Source organism: Polistes dominula, unplaced genomic scaffold (assembly GCF_049000335.1).
Source record: "Polistes dominula isolate Pdom_NZ unplaced genomic scaffold, Pdom_raw_medaka contig_18, whole genome shotgun sequence".
NCBI classification, from domain to species: domain Eukaryota; kingdom Metazoa; phylum Arthropoda; class Insecta; order Hymenoptera; family Vespidae; genus Polistes; species Polistes dominula.
In genome coordinates, this window is record NW_028301164.1 from 1,405,985 (window position 1) to 1,420,964 (window position 14,980).

Sequence of the window (14,980 nt, forward strand, 5' to 3'; positions counted from 1 at the left end):
TCTATCTCACACCAACAAGCTTTATCTATCTACCTTTTGTATATAAATATCAAAACTTTATTAATCTCCCGTCTACCGTCTAATTCCGACGCGCTGTTGTCGTGAATGTGCTCAAAATTACAATTATCACAACCGGGATGTTGGCATCGTTCGTAACAGATGATGATGATGATGATGATGATGATGATGATTTATACGAGTATGATGATGGTGATGGTGATAGTGATGGTTTGTTGAGTACGTTGCCACAAGTGTAATCGATTATACGTTATTAAACTAACTTCATCATAAGTGTGTTATAAATACCAATAGATATTTGTATATATTTAAAAATCATTTCTCATTTAAGTACCCGTATAATATTAATATTAGATTAATAATTAAGTATATACTGCTTGTCCCTGAATAAAATACTCTTTCTCAAGGCTATTGTACATACGTTCCTTCACTCATCACCACTACTACACCAAGGTACAGTTTTAAACTTGCGGATTGGTACCACATATGGCTACTTCAGTTATTCCCAACACTTGCTACTTTGGTAATTGCCAGTATTGTAATACCTATTGTTCCTTAAAAAATATAAAGATATAATTCTAAGTTAATTTCAGTTTGAATACAAACAACTATGGTTCAAATGACAAGACCGATGTCTGACTAAACGTTTATCTAAATTAATTGATAAGTATTGATCATTCTTTTGGTTCTATATTCTCTATATTTATCACACAATTTTATTAACTATTTTAGATAAGTTTAATGTGTTTTTAATACTAGAAAACTATCCACATTGAAAAATACTTTTAATAAGTTGTAATGTTTAGCAGCGCCCTCTTGTCAGTAATTGTTACCACGAAAGAAGATGCGCGCGAAATACAGTGCATATTAATTTTCTACGTATATTTTATTTACATCACGATAACGATGTAAAATGTTACTCATCAACAAAATATTTATATAGATATATATATTTTATATTCTTTTTGTCTACTTCTATTATTATAATTTATTTATAAGTTGTATGCGCAAGTATTGTATTTGAACGCGTCTCATCATTGTTTTGAAACTACTACACTAGTCAGTAATGCAATATAACAAAAACAAATATTACTATAGTTTGAAATATAGACTTTTTTTAAAGTATACATTAAAAATTAAATATTTTTTTAAATAATTATATTACATGAGCATCAGGATAAAAAGAACAAATTAATTAATTAAGTAAGTTAATGTACATTTTAAAATTTGAATATATATTTAATCTAATAAAGTTATAAATATTAAAAAACATTATCTTATATGAATTAATAACTCGTTCGCATACTTTCTCGAGTTACTCTATAGCAAAGGTCATTTGGTGCAATAAAGTAAGTCATATTAATTGAATGCTCATCTGCCTTTTGATTTCCTTTATGATATCTTAAGTAATGCGCATTAGTCATATGTCCTGTGCTTACTATTTAAATATTATTTATATTTGTATATAGAGCACATTACTTATTATATTATAAGCATACAAATTAATATTATATATTAATTGTTTAGATGAATTCAGTTCTTTTACATAAATATTTATATTTATATTATATCTATATATGTATATGTATAATTAACAGGTTAATCGCCACGTGTTGATCGAATGTGTTTTATCTGGGACCACCCAAATTTGAGTTTTGTGGCGATGAACATGTTAAATAAGACATAATTACATCAAACGATCAGTCGATAAATAATTATCAAGTAAAAATTTTATTGGTCATAAATAATAAGCATAAAGTTAACTTCAATTTTAACACTTATAAGATAAAACACACTTGATTGTAATAATAATAATAATTCACCCAGCGAAAAAAAAGATTTGTTTTAATTTATAAGTAATGTTATAATTGATTGTGCCAAAAGTTTTGTGATCATTCGTTGTATGAATAAAGTTACATAGTAATCCCCTTAATATAAGGAACACCACCACTCATAATACGTGTGCACTTCTTTGCTTTTGTTTCCACTTAAGATCAAAGTTTGGACCTTTTATCTCAAAATGAGAGCAATATCTTTATTATCTTACGATGACATAATGTATAAATGCAATGAAGCTGTTTTATATCATAACAAAAAATATTTGTTGCAATAAAGTAATAATAATAATAATAAAAATAATAGCGTCATAATTGTATACATAATTATACATTACAGGAAACGAAATCTTCTGTATTTCACAGCTGTTAAATTTCTTTTTTTTATAATAGCAATAATAATACATTGAAAAAATAAACAGAAAAAAAGAAAGAATTAATTAATTTAATTCTTAATATTCTTAGAAGAAGAAGAAGAAGAAGATGTAAGAATTTTGTTAAGCATTAATTGTGTTAATATGTTACGAGATATGCTTGCAATTATAAAAAATGTTTATTCGCAAATGTGTACATACCGTCAAGTATTACTTTTACTTCCTCATTTATCTTTTTTTTTCTCACGCTCCATAGAAAACTACTCATTAGTGTCTTCTAGCCAAACAAATTCTACGATCTATTTAATTGTATTGCAAACTTCTCATGATAGGAACTATGTCTCTCGATAAGGACAAGTTGTAGTAACACTCTTCAGTATTATTAGAGTATATAATTATAAGCCTATCTACGTTTTGCTAAAGCTTCAATACACATTCAGTAGTTTCTTAACGTTTTAATAGGTGATAAAGATTATAATAAAAATTATAAATTGTCACATTAACTATGTATAGTGTCACAAAATGTGTATAAATACAGTTCTTTTATGTATGTTGTCAGAAATTGGGCGTTAGATGTCTTCTTACATATAAGCTATATACTTTTCCATTTCTTTTCTTTTCATTTCATTTCGTTTTTTGTTTTGTTTTTTGTTTAATTTATTATTACTTTGTTAGAGCAAGATGCAGCATTTTGTCTTTTTCTTACGTTCATCACCGTCCACTTGATTTTCTTGCGCTTTACGAGCAGCTATTGCCCGCATTAAATCAAAAAATACCTGTAATAAATGAAAATAATATTGATATTTCATTAAATCATTCTTCGTAAATTACATATATATATTTATACTGAAATTGAAATTATATTAGAATTTTAGTGGAAAATATTAGAATGTATATATACATATATTATATTATGTTATTATATTTTGGTAACTTTGTATTCTTATAAATATCTTATTATTTTTTTTATATACGATAGAATTATTTTCAATTCTATTATCGTTCTATAAAATAAAAAAATACGAATTTTCTTGGTCGGTAAATAAAATCATTCGTAATTAAAAATTTGATGAAAAATATCTATCAGGAAATATTGAATTATTATAACAGTTTCTTAATCGTCGATGAAAAAATTGTTTATTTAAATAAATAAAGATATAATACATGGATTTGTTTCATGCAACAACAAAAAATGTGACAGAAATTGGAAAGCATAAAAAAGCCATAGTCAATTCAACAGAGGATAATTAAAATATCGAACAACTAGTAAAACATTGTCAATTCGCAGAAAAATATATATTGTAAATTTAAAATATAAATTTGTATCGACTAAATAAATCGTTTGAAATAAAAAATAAAAAATAAATAAATATATAATTATAGTGAGAATAAAAACTTAATGTATGTTTCTACATTATATATTGCAAGTATACTTAAATATTTTGTCAAGCACATCAAATCTATGCCTCGTAAAACAAAACATAGAACTACAAGGTTAGTGCAATAGCATTTCATCATTTTATATATGTCAATTTATATTATAATAAAACTTATAAAAGCAAAGTGCACACATTCTACTTGATCTAATAATTAAAAGGCTTTGCATGGCATCAACTTGATTATATATATATATATATTTTTTTTTGTTATATCATATTTTCAATAGATCATTTGAAAAGAAATGGCGACATATGTTGTTGAAAAATTACACACGTCTAACAACAAAATTATTTCTTCTTTATCTTTCTTTTACATCATTCTCTGTCACATACAGATGCATCATGAAATTATTTAACTTATTATTTTATTTCTTTTTTTTTTTCTTACTTATATATGTAATCAAGTTTTTAACAGTTCTTGTTTCTTTTTTTTTTCTTTTTTGTAAGAGAATTAATTTACAAACATAACGTATAAGAAAAAAAAAAACCAAAGTTAATATTATTAACATACAGAATAATAATAACATATTTAAAATATCATTTTTAATTATCATCCTCGATGGTATCTCTTTTTTGTTTTTTCTCTTCCAACATAAATCGTGCATGAAGGGCACGTTTATATAAATTATCTATAATTTTATTTACTCCTATTAGAATTTATTTTTGTTTTAAAACTTAAAAAAAAAAAAAAGCGCTGTGAAAAGAAATAGCAAACCTATAGAATAATGCACTTCTTTTTCTTCCGCTTGGCACGATCCTTTTCACGACCATTACTCGCCGACTTGTCTTCGATCTTGCGTGACCTTATTTCACGCATCAAGTCGAAAAACACCTGCAAATATGCAATGATGCTGTCTCAAAGCTTTAACGTTAATTCGATTATTATGTTTGAACTATAGGAAATATATGATAGAAATTATTTTAGTGCGTATAAATATGATATTAAAGATACTATTCAAAATACTACTATATGTTTTGTTTTATCACAAATAAGCACGTACACAAACAAATAATAATAATAATAATAATAAATACATTCACAATACGTTCACAAAAATATACGTGATAATAAAAATATCAAATTTCAAGCAGTGCTCTCTTACTACATGCTTTTTTAATAATATAAAGTTAACAAAAGTAATATATTTAATTAAATTAATTAAACCATAATAATGTATTATTTTTCATTGTATTTTAGTATTTATTTTTAATTGTTATTAATAGTAAATATTAAAGATGTCAGAGAGAGAGGCTTATCATATCTTTTCTATTTTTCTATTAAACGCGATGATTCCACGAGTATATATATCACCTAATCTAATAATGAGAAACGATGAATCATGGACTACATGCCATTCCTCTGATGATATAAAGATAGCAATGACAAGTGTTATCAAAGATGGAATATTTGTATGCCATTGTACGTTAAATGAAATAATCTATATATATACATCTCTTGGTTATTAATTGAAAATAGTTTAATAAGAGAGTGCTATAATTAAGTTAAATGTTATTTGTTCTTTGCATTATTTTATACAAAAAGTAAAATAAAAAAATAAAATGTAGTAGAAGCGATAAAAAAAAATAAAAAAGATTAATGAGGAAAATTAACGATACGATGCATTTTAACTTGTTATTTCACTTAACCAACATCTTTAGTTATTAATAGACATTTTCCAGGGATTAGCTCAGGAATTTACTCCGGATTCTTTAGGAAGATTAAGATTCTATTATAATTCTGGATTTAGTCGGCATATGTTGCATACTACAAAAACACACCATACATACGATTGTAAATATATGCTACTAGGAGAAATATTAGTCGTCCGTAATGTTGTGACGTACGTTATTATATAATAAAATTATAGCAAATAACGATGGTATATAATATAATAAAATATGATGTATGTGAAATGACATAAATTATATCTATCACAAATATATATTATAATTTATACAAATTAATTTCAATTTTGCGAATGAAATTTTTGTTTCCATGAATTATTAAATTAAACTATGAACATTAAATAGAATTAATGTATAATATGATTAACACCATAGTATAACAAACAAAACAACATTCCATTAACACTTTACAGTGCTGTCCATCAATGTACACGCCCTTTAACCCGTTTTACTACTGTACCTTAATATTATTTTTCTCTAGGATACACACCATGAAGATTCATGAGTAGCGTTCTTTTGTATTCCATATTAGCAGCAAACATAAAGTTTCTAAAGCGATAGCAAACTTATTAACATATTCCCTTCCAATTTCCTTATGATTAATTAGGTCATAAACCCATTTTATGATGAATTAAATGTTTTTGGATAATCGAAGGCACAAAAATAAAAGAATTATGTTCCCAAATGTCTAAAAAATGTATTAAATACAAAAAAGAAAGTTTACAGGGCAGTAGAGCGAGCAGAATTAATGAACAGCACTATATTTTATGCATTAAAACTTATACAATCATCCTATCAAAAATAAAATTTATCTATAATTATTGTAATTTATTTCTGATTATTAAAATATTCAGACATCATAAGTAATAGCTTTCGTTTTTCTTTTTTTTTTTTAATTATCATCATATCGCAGTAGAATTTTAAACTACGTTTTCCTCGTATACTTAATTACTAATTAGAAATATAAAATATTTAAATAGGACCATAAATTCTTACCTTATCAACATTTTCCTTTGTTTTTGCACTTGTTTCTACATAAGGTACGCCCCACTGTTGTGATCGGTCTTGTGCCTCGGCTAAACTGACTTTCCTTTTCTCTTGCAGGTCACTTTTATTTCCCACTAATAAAAATGGAATGTTCTCGTCATTTTTTACTCTGAGAATCTGTTCTCTATGAAACAAGAAAAGTTTATCTATCAAATTTTATATCATCTAAATACTATATACATTTAATCGTCATTAATAAAATTTGATAGCATTTTTATAAACGTATTATCATTGAAATGTATAAAAAACAGGGACGTAACAAACGTACATAAATATCTTTAAATTCGTATTCATTTATGGTTGAGGCGTAGGAAATAAACCTTAATTAAATTATTCATTTTCTACCTAAACTCCTGTGTTGCTTGAAAACTGTCATCTTCTGTTATAGAAAATACGCAGAGAAATCCTTCTCCGCTGCGAAAATAATTATCTCGAATAGCTGCATAATCTTCTTGTCCTGCTGTATCTAAAATATCTATTTGTACTTCTTCTCCATCTAATACAACCTTTTTTCTATAGGAATCTGCCTTTGTAGGTTCATAATCTTCAACAAACTAATTTCAATATTTAATATCGTTATCAATTACTACCAACAACGACAAATCAATTTGTTTGTGTTTTAAGGAAAGTGATATTTATAAATCTAGGTACTAAGCTTATTATAATATCTACAAAATAGTTTACAGAATATTAAATTAATATATATAAATTTGTTGATATACCTCGTCATACATGAATTGTAAAGTTAGTGCAGATTTTCCAACACCTCCACTTCCAACCATAATAACTTTATGCATAGCTTGAGTAGCTCCAGGCTTTTTTGACATCGTCGATGATTTAATCTTTAATTATTTATAAATTAAAGGGTATCTAAAAAAAGAATATTGATATTTAGTCGTTATATATTATTGAGAAATTAAATAATATTAAAAAAATTAATCTTATTAGTAAATATTCAAACATATTCTTACTTACATTCAATAATTTATTTAAATATTTTTTAATAATATCATACTAAGATATATAACCAATTAAATATAATTGTAAATCAATGAATTTAAATGTAACCATGGATGATTCACGTTTGAATAAATCGAAATTTACGCTCTAACAATCTAAAAGTGAAACTCCAGCAACGAAAGGCGGTGCCACACTACTCTCTATGATCGTAGGTTGAAAGGAACAGGAAGTATGTTTTTATATACGCTTATTCTTTCTTTCTTTCTCTTTCTATATTTTTCACTTTTTTTTGTTCCTTTTCTTTTCTTGCTTTTATTTCCTATCAAATACCGGTTGAGTAACCTAACTTTTCAACATTAAATTTATTATTAAAATATATAATGAAAAAAAGTAATTACCTTTAGATCAAGTGGACCTTAAGAATATCAACTTATTATCTGATTTAACTTGTCAGTCGATAATTTACTAGCTTATGTGATACGTTCCACTGTTAACTGTCAGAGAAAAATCTTACATTATCGTCCACGAAGTAGTCACATAACTGTATATTCACTGACTGAATGCAACAGTTATTGTTTTACATACATATATACATACGTAATAAGTTCTCACAGTGAAAAATAGTTATCTTAAATTTAGATTATCATTATTAACAATTTCTTCTGATTGAAGATTTAATTTTCTTCGGTAAACATTATACTATTATAAACAACATTGTAAACAATAATAATGTTTTGAATAATTATTAAATACTTAGGGAAATATCCGTCAGAATTCGTAGCGAACGTGTGTATTAATTTGTGTATACATGCGACGTGTTACCGTAACAGATGGCGTTTTTAACACGCGACACTAGTGCCATCTACACTAAACGCGCCAATTACGAAATAGGCGGGAAATTGATATCGATTCAATTTGATATTAGAAATCTCGATTACTAGTAACACATTCGAAAGAAATATAACAATTAATATTACATTTAAATTAAATTCTAATGAAATAATGCACATTTATAATACGTATTCTTTTAAATTAATAAAGAATTAAAAAATGAATCAATATCGATAATCGGTCGATAATGAAAATTCGATTTAGTGCAAACTTCGTGCGATTTGAAAGGGTTCAATGATTTGTTTCGTTTAATAGAAAAAAATAATTATGAATGAAATATATATACGTGTAAATGAATTAGTACAATTTATCGAGAGATGTTTGTAGAAAACATTTGAATGAAAAACAATATCTATTAAATATAATCGTAAATGCATAGGATAGAAGAAAATGAACGCTTGCGCGCAACTTGTTTCGTGATATTTGTAGCGACCTCGCGTGTCGCCTCTGGGTTCTTCAATTGTTGTTCCGTGACGTGAGGACGGTTCGATCGTACCGAACCTTTCTGCGATTGATTTTTGCTCGTTCGTTTCGATAGCTTTTTGTATCGTACAAAAATAGGAAAAGAAAAGTCGTCGATTAATAATAATAATAATTATTATTATAACAATAATAATTAGAAGATAAAAAATAGAAAAAGAGTTGACAAGTAACGGGTAAAGAACGAGAACAAGAAGAACAAGAACGGGAAGTTTTTCTCAACAATTGACATAATAATGTTCGCGTTAATATTTTTTTATTTCGATATGCGTGAGATATGGCGGTGTTTAAATATATCAAATAACGTGAAAGATTATTAGCGATATGAAAGCAACGATTTTGTACGAATGGCGTTGGTAGATATGACATTTAGCCGGGTTTTCTCCGGTTTAACATCATACAAATCATTTTGAATCTCTCCCCTTATAAATATATATATATATATAATGCATACATACACACACACGCGTATACATATTATACATACACATAATATACTTTGAGATATATTCATACAAATATACATGTGTGTATATATATATATATATATTTAAAGAGACATAATAAGAAGAGAGGTGAACATCGTTAGAAACTAAAAGAAGAAGAAGAAAGATAAAATAATAATAACAATAATAATAATAACAATAATAATAATAATAATAATAATAATAATAATAATACTAATATTAATACTAAAGTATTATTCCTTGATTAATTCGCATGAAACCGGACGGCTGATTAATGTGTTAGTGTGATGGGAGTGCCTGCGCGGGGAGCACTTGCGGCAATCATAGCCTTCACCGCGTTTGCCGTTTATCTAAATAGCCTAAGTTGCGATTTCGTCTTTGACGATATTTCGGCGATCAAGGATAATCGTGATTTAAGGCCGCATACACCCCTGAAGAATGTATTTTACAACGATTTCTGGGGAACCCCCATGCACAAGGTGAGATACCAACCGGTGTAAGATCATTCAATGGACGCGCACCAGCCCCTCCTCCTCCTCTGGCATCTCTCTCTCACTCTCTCTCTCTCTCTCTCTCTTTTCTGTGTGTGCGTGCGTGTGTTCTCTGTATTGATCCGCAAGCGTCCGTTCATTTCATTGCAATCCAAATGTGTAATTTGGAAAGCAACTTTACTGAATGATTTTCTTAATTCCTTCGTTTTTTTTCAGATTATTTTTTTTATACCAAAATATGTCAAGTATGAAATAAAAAAATATTTTAGTATGACCTCAATGTTTCCTATAAATTATAACATTGTTATATGTTTATTGTTGCATAAACTATGCATTCGTTTAATTTTTTTCTTTAAAAGGTATATATTTATTATAATTAAGAATTCAAAACAATGAGTTATTGTTTTGTTTATGAATATACAGGGTTTCTTGTAATTGGTACATGCGTTTGATTTAGTTTTAGTTTGACACATTTTATTATTTTATTTTTGGATATTTTTGAGAGCATTCTTGTGCTTCTTTTAATATGTTTATAAATATTGTTAGTACGATAATATTTCTTGTATCGGTTCTACTTTTAGTTTTTAGGGTTGCAAGCTCAATCAAATGCATATTTATTCGACAAATTTTCTAATTGATTTTTCTTAAAAGCAAAGCTTTGTATGAATATATTATATTTAAAATTTTTGACTAAATTTTTCATGTAAAATTATTCTTTGTACGTTTGTATCATCGATTACAGGATACCACCCTATATATTTATTTTTAGGAACAATCACACAAGTCATACAGACCACTTTGCGTTCTCACATTCCGGTGGAATTACCTGATTCACCAGCTTGATCCTATGGGATATCATTTGCTCAATGTCATTCTACATGTTGGAGTGTGTCTATTATACTTCAGGTTTGTTTATAATTGTATTTGATATATTTTAAGGATGATATTAATTAATTTTCATTTACAGAATCTGTTTGATGTTTTTATCCGACTTGGGAAGTCTTGTATCTTCCTTGCTGTTTGCTGTACATCCAATACATACAGAAGCCGTAAGTTATATGAAAAATATTGAATATTTTATTAAAATGATAAAGATATAATCTATTGATTGTTTTCATCAGGTTACAGGAGTGGTTGGAAGAGCTGAAACTCTGTCTTCACTATTTTATCTGGCAGCTTTAATCACATATACTAAGTGTTGCAAAAGTAAAAAATCTACAGGTAAAGAAAATATATTTAATACGAGACAAGATAATCATTTATACTCATAGAATATTATATTTCAATAATTTTATTTTTGCAGGATGGAAATCACTGATATTATCTATGTTTTTTGTATTTACCGCTATGTTATGTAAAGAACAAGGAATAACAGCCACAGCTGTGTGTGTCTTATATGAAATTTTTGTTGTACAAAAGGTATAATAGAATACATTTGTAATTACTTTACTCTAATGGATGGATTCATGAATTATTTTATTATCAGGTTAAGGCATCGGATATTGCTTTAGCAATAAAATATGCATTCGATGGTAAAAAACTATCGCCAACATGGTCCAGCGAAGGTACAAAGCGTTTAACAGCACTCACTGCTGTTACATTTAGCTTATTGATTTTACGATTACACGTAATGGGTTCGAAATTACCTGTTTTTACCAGGTAAACACTCAAGTATTTATTTATTTACATTGATAAATATGGTATTGATCATTATTTCAATATTGTAAAATATGTTTTATAAATGTTATAGATTTGACAATCCAGCATCAGTTGCTGCAACACCTACAAGGCAACTTACGTACAATTATCTCGCAGCAGTTAATTTAAGATTACTTTTTCTACCAAGCGATTTATGTTGTGATTGGACAATGGGAACGATACCATTGGTAGAAAGTTTTACGGATATTCGCAATCTTGCAACTATAGCCACCCATGGTACCATTTTAGGATTATTGGCAACAGCCACTTTAACACGAAATAGACAAACATCTGTTATTCTTATAATGGTAATAATTAGAATCATGAAAAATAAGAAACATTTCGGTTTAAGTATTTCACCATTAGTTTAATTTAATAATTATATATTTTCAGAGTTTAGCAATGATGATTTTACCATTTTTACCTGCGTCAAATCTTTTCTTTCCTGTTGGATTTGTCATTGCTGAAAGAGTTTTGTATGCTCCTTCAATGGGTTTTTGTATGCTCGTTGGATATGGATGGAGTATTTTATTTATGAGAAAGTAATATTCTTCCTTTATAAAAATTCATTACATTTGTTAGAAATAATTTGTAATATCTATATGATCTGTGTTGTTCTTTTTAGATTTAAAAAACTGACATTATTTCTATTAATAACACTTTTGGCCGCTCATTCAACAAAGACATTTATGAGGAATTACGATTGGTTGGATGAATATTCTATATTTATGTCTGGTTTAAAAGTTAATGATCGGAATGCTAAGCTATTTAATAATGTGGGTCATGCATTGGAAGATCAAGGTCGATTTAAAGAAGCTCTTAATTTCTTTAATATGGCTGTACAAGTTCAAGGTGACGATATTGGTGCTCATATTAATGTTGGTCGCACATATAAACATCTGAAAATGTTTAAGGAAGCAGAAGATGCTTATTTGAAGGTAATAATTCATTTGTATTATAATCATTTCTTATTTTGAAATGATTTATTAATTATTTTTAAATGTGTATTCCTTAGGCAAAATCATTATTACCAAAAGCAAAGCCAGGTGAATCTTATCAAGCACGTATAGCACCTAATCATTTAAATGTCTTTGTCAATTTGGCTAATTTAATAGCCAAAAATGCTACGAGATTAGAAGAGGCTGATTTATTATATCGTCAAGCTATCAGCATGCGTGCTGATTATACTCAAGCCTATATTAATCGTGGCGATGTTTTAATTAAACTCAATCGTACAAAAGAAGCTCAGGAGGTTTATGAACGAGCATTATTTTACGACAGTAATAACCCGGATATTTACTATAACGTAAATACTATCAATTTTTCATACAATATGGGACCAGCAAATATATTTTATTTGTTTTATTATCATTTATTTTCATTTTTAGCTTGGAGTTGTCTTTTTGGAACAAGGAAAAGCGTCGCAAGCTTTAGCCTATCTCGATAAAGCTCTTGAATTTGATCCAGAACATGAGCAAGCATTATTACATTCAGCTATATTACTTCATGAATTAGGACGTGCTGAATTACGCAAAGTAGCACGTGAAAGACTTTTAAAATTACTGAGAAAAGTAAGTTCGTACTAAATAATATTATTTATTACAGAGATTACGAAGAAATTAGTCAATAATCGGAAGACTTGCATTTTAAAAAAATTCATTTACCGCCAGGTAGAATATGTGTCTCCATCTAGCGGTACCACCTATTACTTTATCTTATCGACTGGTAGACTATGTGCTGCCATCTAGCTGTACTAGCTATTACTTTATCTTATCGACTGGTAGACTATGTGCTGCCATCTAACGGTACTAGCTATTACTTCATCTTACCGACAGGTAGACTATGTGTCGCCATCTAGTGGTACCAGCTAATATCAATGAGCATTGACTGAACTTTTCGTAGACTCATGCATTGAGGAATTTTTTCGTAGTTCATAGATTTTTAAAAATTGAAAAAAAATTTTTCGTACATTCGATCATTGACTAAACTTTTCGTAGACTCGTGCATTGATGAATTTCTTCGTAGTTCATTGATTTTTAAAAATTGAAAAAATTTTTTTTGTGCATTCGCTCATTGACTGAACTTTTCGTAGACTCGTTCATTGACGAATTTCTTCGTAGTTCATTGATTTTTAAAAATTGAAAAACTTTTTTTCTTACATATTCGTGCATTGACTAAACTTTTCGTAGACTCATGCATTGACTAAATTTATCTTATTACATTCGTGCATTGATTGAATTTTTCGAAGACTGGTAAATTGAAATAAGAAACAAATGCAATGAAGTTTTCACTTGAAAAATATATTATATATTTTATGAAATTTTGATTTAGGATTCGAACAATGAACGCGTTCATTTTAATCTTGGAATGTTAGCCATGGACGATCACGACAGTGGCAGTGCTGAACGTTGGTTTCGAAATGCTGTAGCTTTGAAGGAAGATTTTCGATCGGCTCTTTTCAATTTGGCTTTATTATTAGCAGACGAGCAACGTCCACTCGAAGCAGTACCATTTTTAAACCAATTAGTTAGGTTCCATCCGGATCACGTTAAAGGCCTAATTTTATTAGGAGATATTTATATAAATAACATCAAAGATTTGGATGCTGCTGAAAATGTAATGAAACAATTCATTTTGTCTATAATATATTTATTATTTAATTTATCACTTTTGTTAATAGCATATTATCATAAATATATCTTTTTAGTGTTATCACAGAATATTACAAATGGATCCAACGAATATTCAAGGATTACATAATTTGTGTGTAGTAATGGTAGAACGTGGTAAATTGGGATTAGCGGAACAATGTTTGGAACGTGCCGCAAGATTGGCTCCTCATCAAGAATATGTGCACAGACATCTTGCTATTGTAAAAGCTCGTATTAATCGTTTGCCACGCGAACAACTGGACACTGAAATATTCGACGATTCATTCTGGACTAGTAACGGTCAAGACAGAAGTTACAATAATGATTTATCAAATAACCAGTTCTTGGGTAAAACAGATACTATTTTTGCCAATCATGCAATAGTTCACAATCATATAGGAAATAAACCAAGCAATACTGATCCTTTGAAAAATCATATTGTAAATCTTGATGATCCAAATAAATCTGTTCAAGTATTGAATGGCATTTCGGAAAACGCAAGGAATAAAGATAATAAACAACAACAACAACAAAAGGTAGTAGAATCAACTAATATTATAGAACCTACTACAAACGAGGTGTTCAATCAGATCATAAGCAGAGACGTCACGGAATTGGATATTGCTCCGAAACTTGAAATAATGAATGCTAATCAATTCAACCTGAATGCATCATTGCTCTCTGGCACCAAGCATACAGGTACCTTACAACAAACGGAAAACAGTACGCTGTCATAGTATAAATGTTAATCCGCCGACTATACAGATATAATACACATGGAGAAGGATTATGATGGTATAGCCATATAGAGCTAACATGTGAATATAAAATAAATACAGAGTATTGTTTTATATGCTGTATAAATAGGATGTTTTATAAAATATATTTAAAAAAAAAAAATCCTTACGCGTTTACTTATTTCAATACATTTTCTTTTTTATAT

General features: G+C 28.1%; 3 protein-coding genes across 10 annotated transcripts; 2 read left to right on the forward strand and 1 right to left on the reverse strand.

Moving 5' to 3' along the window:
- Positions 1-101: 101 nt before the first annotated feature.
- LOC107068597 (uncharacterized) lies at positions 102-1,858 on the forward strand. 2 transcript variants are annotated; one of them, XM_015325179.2, is made up of 3 exons: positions 102-237; positions 426-541; positions 612-1,858. In XM_015325179.2, exons 1-3 carry the CDS (start codon positions 138-140, stop codon positions 639-641), a joined length of 246 nt encoding a protein of 81 aa, XP_015180665.2. In that variant the 5' UTR covers positions 102-137; the 3' UTR covers positions 642-1,858. The 2 variants fall into 2 exon arrangements, with proteins under 2 accessions (XP_015180665.2, XP_089035023.1); XM_089178897.1 differs by having other exon boundaries at positions 426-1,858.
- On the reverse strand, positions 1,731-8,185 carry Rala (Ras-like protein A). Of its 7 annotated transcripts, none has more exons than XM_089178893.1 (8): positions 7,957-8,185; positions 7,758-7,853; positions 7,375-7,678; positions 7,122-7,269; positions 6,745-6,953; positions 6,349-6,523; positions 4,382-4,498; positions 1,731-3,003 (listed from the first exon to the last, which is right to left on the reverse strand). In XM_089178893.1, exons 4-7 carry the CDS (start codon positions 7,224-7,226, stop codon positions 4,382-4,384), a joined length of 606 nt encoding a protein of 201 aa, XP_089035019.1. In that variant the 5' UTR covers positions 7,227-7,269; positions 7,375-7,678; positions 7,758-7,853; positions 7,957-8,185; the 3' UTR covers positions 1,731-3,003. The 7 variants fall into 7 exon arrangements, with proteins under 7 accessions (XP_089035019.1, XP_089035020.1, XP_015180669.1 ...); XM_089178894.1 differs by having other exon boundaries at positions 7,945-8,185; XM_015325183.2 differs by lacking the exon at positions 7,375-7,678 and having other exon boundaries at positions 7,957-8,184.
- A 499-nt stretch (positions 8,186-8,684) lies between these two features.
- Positions 8,685-14,880, forward strand: LOC107068598 (protein O-mannosyl-transferase Tmtc3). Its single transcript, XM_015325181.2, has 14 exons — positions 8,685-9,086; positions 9,287-9,676; positions 10,458-10,594; positions 10,656-10,737; positions 10,810-10,909; positions 10,992-11,107; positions 11,175-11,347; positions 11,439-11,694; positions 11,780-11,928; positions 12,012-12,324; positions 12,402-12,692; positions 12,775-12,957; positions 13,718-14,002; positions 14,094-14,880. Exons 2-14 carry the CDS (start codon positions 9,485-9,487, stop codon positions 14,772-14,774), a joined length of 2,958 nt encoding a protein of 985 aa, XP_015180667.2. The 5' UTR covers positions 8,685-9,086; positions 9,287-9,484; the 3' UTR covers positions 14,775-14,880.
- The last annotated feature ends 100 nt before the right edge of the window (positions 14,881-14,980 follow it).

Coding starts and splice junctions, on each gene's coding strand:
- LOC107068598 (XM_015325181.2), top strand. CDS start 9,485: ATGGGAGTGCCTGCGCGGGGAGCACTTGCGGCAATCATAGCCTTCACC. Junction 12,325..12,401: donor CAGAAGATGCTTATTTGAAG/GTAATAATTCAT, acceptor TGTATTCCTTAG/GCAAAATCATTATTACCAAA. Junction 12,958..13,717: donor TTTTAAAATTACTGAGAAAA/GTAAGTTCGTAC, acceptor ATTTTGATTTAG/GATTCGAACAATGAACGCGT.
- Rala (XM_089178893.1), bottom strand. CDS start 7,226: ATGTCAAAAAAGCCTGGAGCTACTCAAGCTATGCATAAAGTTATTATG. Junction 6,954..7,121: donor TACAATTCATGTATGACGAG/GTATATCAACAA, acceptor TATTGAAATTAG/TTTGTTGAAGATTATGAACC. Junction 4,499..6,348: donor CAAAGGAAAATGTTGATAAG/GTAAGAATTTAT, acceptor GCATATTTGCAG/GTGTTTTTCGACTTGATGCG.
- LOC107068597 (XM_089178897.1), top strand. CDS start 138: ATGTTGGCATCGTTCGTAACAGATGATGATGATGATGATGATGATGAT. Junction 238..425: donor TGATAGTGATGGTTTGTTGA/GTACGTTGCCAC, acceptor CTCTTTCTCAAG/GCTATTGTACATACGTTCCT.